The 6,037-nt window shown below is 42.9% G+C and overlaps 1 protein-coding gene across 1 annotated transcript in view; it reads left to right on the forward strand.

Moving 5' to 3' along the window:
- lama5 (laminin, alpha 5) overlaps window positions 1–6,037 on the forward strand; it is a 300,746-nt gene that overhangs the window by 158,701 nt on the left and 136,008 nt on the right. Inside the window, exons 12-13 of the mRNA XM_043710073.1 lie at window positions 3,190–3,330; window positions 4,010–4,147. Of these exons, the coding sequence (XP_043566008.1) occupies window positions 3,190–3,330; window positions 4,010–4,147 (279 nt within the window). The remainder of the gene's footprint in view (window positions 1–3,189; window positions 3,331–4,009; window positions 4,148–6,037) is intronic.

Below are 6,037 nucleotides of genomic sequence, written 5' to 3' on the forward strand. Positions count from 1 at the left end.
GGTAGGTATAGGGCAGATGTTAGGGGTAGGTTCTTTACTCAGCGTGTCGTGAGTTCATGGAATGCCCTGCCAGTAGCAGTGGTGGACTCTCCCTCATTATGGGCATTTAAGTGGGCATTGGATAGGCATATGGAGGATAGTGGGCTAGTGTAGGTTAGGTGGGCTTGGATCGGCGCAACATCGAGGGCCGAAGTGCCTGTACTGCGCTGTATTCTTCTATGTTCTATGTTCTAACTCCTATACTCAATGCTCTGACCAATGAAGGAAAGCATACCAAACGCCGCCTTCACTATCCTATCTATCTACTTTCAAAGAACTATGAACCTGCACTCCAAGGTCTCTGTGTTCAGCAATATTCCCCAAGGCCTTACCATTAAGTGTATAAGTCCTGCTCTGATTTGCTTTTCTAAAATTCAGCAGCTCACATTTATCGAAATTAAACTCCATCTGCCACTCCTCAGACCATTGGCCCATCTGATCAAGATCTCGTTGTACTCTGAGGTAACATTCTTTGCTGTCCACTACACCTCCAATTTTGGTGTCACCTGCAAACTTAATAACTATACCTCCTATGTTCACATCCAAATCCACTACCTTGTCCGTGTAGCCCTTCATTTGCCATGGCTAATCCACTTAGCCTGCACATCCCTATACACTATGGACAATTTAGTATGGCCAGTCCATTTAACCTTTGGGACAAAACCCACATGGACACAGGGAGAACATGCAAACTCCATACAGTCACCTTAAACCTATATGCCTTAGTAAGTGACATTTCTATCCTGGGAAAAAGACTCTGACTGTCCATTCTATCCATGCCTTTCATAATTTTTAAACTTCTGTCAGGTTGCCCCTCATTCTCCTGACATTCAAGTGAAAACAAACCAAGTTTGTCCAATCTCTCCTCAAAGCTAATACCCTCCAAACCAGGCAAAACCTTGGTAAATCATTTCAGTGCCCTCTGCAAAGCCTCCATGTTCTTAAAGTGTGACAACCAGAACTGTACACAATATTCCAAATATAGCTTAACTTAAGTTTGATACAACTGCAACATGACTTGTCAATTTTTATACTTTATGCCCCAACTGATGAAGGCAAGCATGCCATATGCTTTCTTGACCACTATATCCATTTGTGTTCCCGCTTTCAGGGAACTGTAGACCTGTATTCCCAGATCCTTCTGTATGTTCATACTTCAAAGGGTTCTGCCATTTACAATTTACCTTCCTCCTGCATTAGACTTTACAAAATGCGTCACCTTGCATTTGTCCAGATTAAACTCCACCTTTCACTCAAGTCTCCAGCTTATCTGTATTCAACTGTAACTTCTGGAAATCTTCCTCACTATCTGCTCAAACTACTAATCAGGCCACCTACATTCTCCTCTGAGTCATTTATAATATTACATTAACAGGGGTCCCAGCACTGATCCCAACAGAACACCAGTGGTCACAGGTCTTCAGTCAGGAAAACAACCATCCACCTCTATGCCTGCCTTTTATGATGAAGCCTGTTTTGTATCTATCTTACAAGCTTGAAAGAATTTAAACAAGGAATTAGGAGGGCTAAGAAGGGCCTTGAAATGTCCTTGCCAAACAAGAGTAAAGAAAGTTCTAAGGCATTTTCCTTATATAGAAGGAGCAAGAGGATGACTAGGGAAAGGAGACAGATCCCATGTGGCTTCACTTTTTGTATCAGCCTGTCATGAAGAACTTTTGATAAAGGCTTTGCTAAAATCCACATAAACAATGTTTAGCTGCTGCCCTCCGCAATCATCTTTCTCACTTCCTCAAAAACTTCAATCAAGTTGTGAGACATGACCTTTCCCACACATAGCCATGCTGCTGCTCAGTAATTAGTCCATATCTTTCCAAATGTGGGTAAATCTCATCACAAAGAAGCTTCTCCAGTAATTTTCCTACCACTGTATACCCCGGCCTATAATTTCCCACATTTTCCCTGTTGCCCTCCTGAAGCAAAAGAACGACGTTGGCTGTTCTCCAGTCCTCTGGGGCCTACCCGGAGACTAAAGAGGATAAAAAGGTTTTGTGCGAGTCCCCAGCAACTTCCTCACTAGCGTCCCTCAGCATTCTTGGATAGATGCCATCAGGTCCTGGAGACTTTTCCAATTTTAATGCTTTTTAAAACACCCAACTCCACCTTCTTTCTTCTGTCGATATGCCCCAGAATATCAACATTACCCTCCTGTGACTCACCATCCACAACGTCCTTCTCCTTTGTGAATATCAATGCAAAGTATTTGTTAAGGACCTCAACCACTTCCTCTGGCTCCACACCTAAATTCCCTCCATTATTCTTGAGTGGAGCTATCCTTTCCCTAGTCATGATCTTGCTCCTTAATATATGAGAAAAACATATTAGGACTTTCCTTAATCCTGTTTGACAAGGACAGTTCCTGGCCCTCTTTAGCCCTCCTAACTCCTTGTTTAAATTCTTTCTTGCTTTCTTTATATTCTTTAAGGGCTATGTCTGTCTTCAAAATGTGGGTCAAAATGTCCTATTGTCCCACTGTAACTGATATGATACTCTGCAAATTTTGGCAACTCTTGGTTTCAGCTGAATAATATAATGAACAATACCTTTTAACTATCATGGAGGATCTAATTTTATTTCAAGAGAAGATTTTCATAAGGGCAGTATTTAATTTGACCTTTTTTGGTGGCATGGTGCCTCAGTGTTTAGCACTGCTGCCTCATAGTGCCCAGGTTTGATTCCAGCCTTGGGCAACTGTCTGTGTGGAGTTTGCACATTCTCCCTGTTTCTATGTGGGCTTCCTCCTGGTGCTCTGGTTTCCTCCCGCAGTCCAAAGGTGAGATGGATTGGGTAAGCTAAATTGCCCTTAGTATCCAGAGATATGCAGGCTAGATGGATTAGCCATGGGAAGTGCAGGGTTACAGGGGAGTGGTTCTGGGTGGGATGCTCTTTGGCGGGTTGGTGTGGACTCATTGGGCCAAAGGGACTGCTTCTACACCATAGGGATTCTATAATTACTTGTAGTGTATGGTGGAAAATTATTGAAAAATTTATCACGTGTACATAAAACATTAAGTGTAAAATTTGTCAGTCAGCATGTCTGAGTAGCAATTCTGTAAGAGGGAATGAGATGGGGACTTTGGATGTTCTGATATTGTCCACTTAGCTGTACTGCTGTGCTCCTCTTTATCTTAGACTGTGACTGCAGTGCAGCGGGAACCCAGAACAACGACTGCCAGCCAGACCCGAGCACAGGGCACTGTAACTGCAAGCCAAACTTCACAGGTCGCTTCTGTAAACAGTGCATGCCCCATCACTTCGGAGCAAACTGCCAGCGTAAGTTAATCCTGTGCTCAAGGGAGAGTCAACCATCTGTTGCAATGCTGCCATTTAAGATGTCACCTAGTAGATGTCTAGGATTTGTGGCGAATTGTATCTAAGACCGGTTGAAATGAAGGGAGGACTGACCATCGCCAGCAAAGTTTTTTTTCTTACTCTCAAACTTGCAACATCTTGCTTTCGTGAAGTGTCTTTGGAGAAGCCCTTTGGAATAATGTTTTACATTAGAGCAGAGGAAGGGGAAAGAGGAGAAAGTTTTAGGTTGAGAATTCCTAAACCTAAGGCAAAGCAGCTGAGGCATAGGCACTGATGGTGGAACAAAGAAAATCAGAAGTGGGCAAGAGCCGAGAACTGGATCTACATGGAGATCTCCGTTTTAGGGCTGCAGAAAATTAGAGTTGGTGAGGAATGTGACCACAGAGGTATTTGCAAACTGAGGTGAGAATATTAACTTGTAGTCCATTCTGACGTTGCTGGGGAGGGTTTAGTTCACTTCAGCGTAATGTACTATCCAGTCGCCTAGCCCATAGACTGCAAAATGTTAATGGGGACAATAGCTCAGAAGGTCTAACATGTTCGAGCAGTTATTGGGAGCAGAGTGAGCTTAGGCTTCTTTGCTGTGTGACTATTAAATTATCCCATGCTCACTGTCAGTATAACTGTTATATAATTTTAGCATGCCGCTGTTTGGGCCCAGGCGTTACTGGCGGGAGCTGCAATGAAGAGACTGGACAGTGCATTTGTCGTCAGGGGTTTGAAGGTTTCTACTGTGACCAGTGTGCCCCCGGCTACTTTAACTATCCCCTCTGTCAATGTGAGTCAGCTTTCATTTATAACCTGTATAATTCTCTACAGATGGAAGTATACCGAGTGTCAGTGAACTAAAAGCTCCACTGGTTAAGCTTTAGAATTCTCTTCAAACATTATGTTAATGTTTTTGGTTGACTGGTGTAAAGCAAAATTAAAATTTTATGCTGCTATCAGCCAAAGAATCTACAAAGAAAACTGCTGGCTTCAACAGTCCATAGCTCCCAGTGGGAGATTATACTGACTAATTCCTAAATGTGTTCAGAACAGAATTAATTGATTAACAAGTGATTCTAAGTTTCACAATTCTGATCTAATGACTACCTGAGTTTCTACTTGTCACTCCTGACATGTCATCACCTCCAGGGTACAATAATTATTTAACTGCGACAACTTATACTTAAGTAGTGCCTTTAATGTTTTGGAACATTTCCAAGGTCCTTCACAGGATTATTAACAAACATTATTACATTGAGCTGCATGAGGAGACAGCAGGTCAGGTGACCAAAAGCTTCATCTAAAAGGCAGGATTTAAGGAGTGTCTTAGAGAAGGGAGGAGTGGTGGAATGACAGAGAGATGCAGTTTGGGACTGGAATAACTAAAAGCACAACCACTAATGAGATGGACCAATTAAAATCAGGGCTGCACAAGAGACCGGTATTTTAGGAGAACAGATATCTTGGAGAGTTGTGGGGTTGGAGTGGATGACACAGATGGGGATAGAGACAAGGCTGTGGAGACATGGTGAAAACACAGATGAAAATTGTAAATTGTGCTGTTACTTAACCAGGAACCCATGGAGACCAGGGAGATCAGAGACGATAGTGAAATAGGATTTAAGACATGGGCTGGAGATGTTTGAATGACCTGAAGTATACGGGTGTCAGGATGTGGCAGACCAGCCAATAATGTGTTGGAATAATCGAGTCTCGAGGTAAAAAAGGGGAGGATGAGGGTTTCAGCCGGAGAAGCTGGTTGATGATACAAAAGTAGAAATAGATGGTCTTAGCAATTGTACAAATGTGAGGTTGGAAGTTTAGCTTGGTACAGCAAGATTGTGAGCAGATTGCTTTAGCCAATCCCAATGAAGGGCTTTTGCCCGAAACATTGATTTTCCTACTCCTCGACTGCTGCCTGACCTGCTGTGCTTTTCCAGCACCACTCTAATCTTGACTCTAGTCTCCAACATCTGCAGTACCCACTTCTGCCTTAACCTGAAACTGTTGCCAGGAAGAAGGATGGCGTTGGCATTCAAGAATGAACAATGGGTCATTTTTTCCCAATATTTAATTGGAGGAAATTTCATCCAGTCCTGGATGTTGGACAAATAGTCTGCTGATTTAGCTCATTTAGGAGATGTGTCAGACTTGTGTTATATTCAGTTGTAATCCAAAGTCAAAACCCTGAACAGAACTTTACTCAACAGATCGAGTTGGTGTTGTTGAGCACCTCTTAAAAACGGGAACTCTGCTTTCTGGTTTTAAAGTAAATTTTTATTCTGGTAAAACTCAAACTGCCTTTTAGAGCCATAAAGTCATAGAGATGTACTGCATGGAAACAGACCCTTCGGTCCAACCCGTCCATGCTGACCAGATATCCCAACCCAATCTAGTCCCACTTGCCAGCACCTGGCCCATATCCCTCCAAACCCTTCCTATTCATATACCCATCAAATGCCTTTTAAATGTTGCAATTGTACCAGCCTCCACCACTTCCTCTGGCAGCTCATTCCATACACGTACCACCCTCTGCGTGAAAACGTTGACCCTTAGGCCCCTTTTATATCTTTCCCCTCTCACCCTAAACCTATGACCTCTAGTTCTGCACTTCCCCACACCAGGGAAAAGACTTTATATATTTAGGCAAAAGTGAGGTCTGCAGATGCTGGAAACCAGA

The sequence above is a fragment of the Chiloscyllium plagiosum genome, chromosome 20 (assembly GCF_004010195.1).
Source record: "Chiloscyllium plagiosum isolate BGI_BamShark_2017 chromosome 20, ASM401019v2, whole genome shotgun sequence".
In the NCBI taxonomy this organism is placed as follows: domain Eukaryota; kingdom Metazoa; phylum Chordata; class Chondrichthyes; order Orectolobiformes; family Hemiscylliidae; genus Chiloscyllium; species Chiloscyllium plagiosum.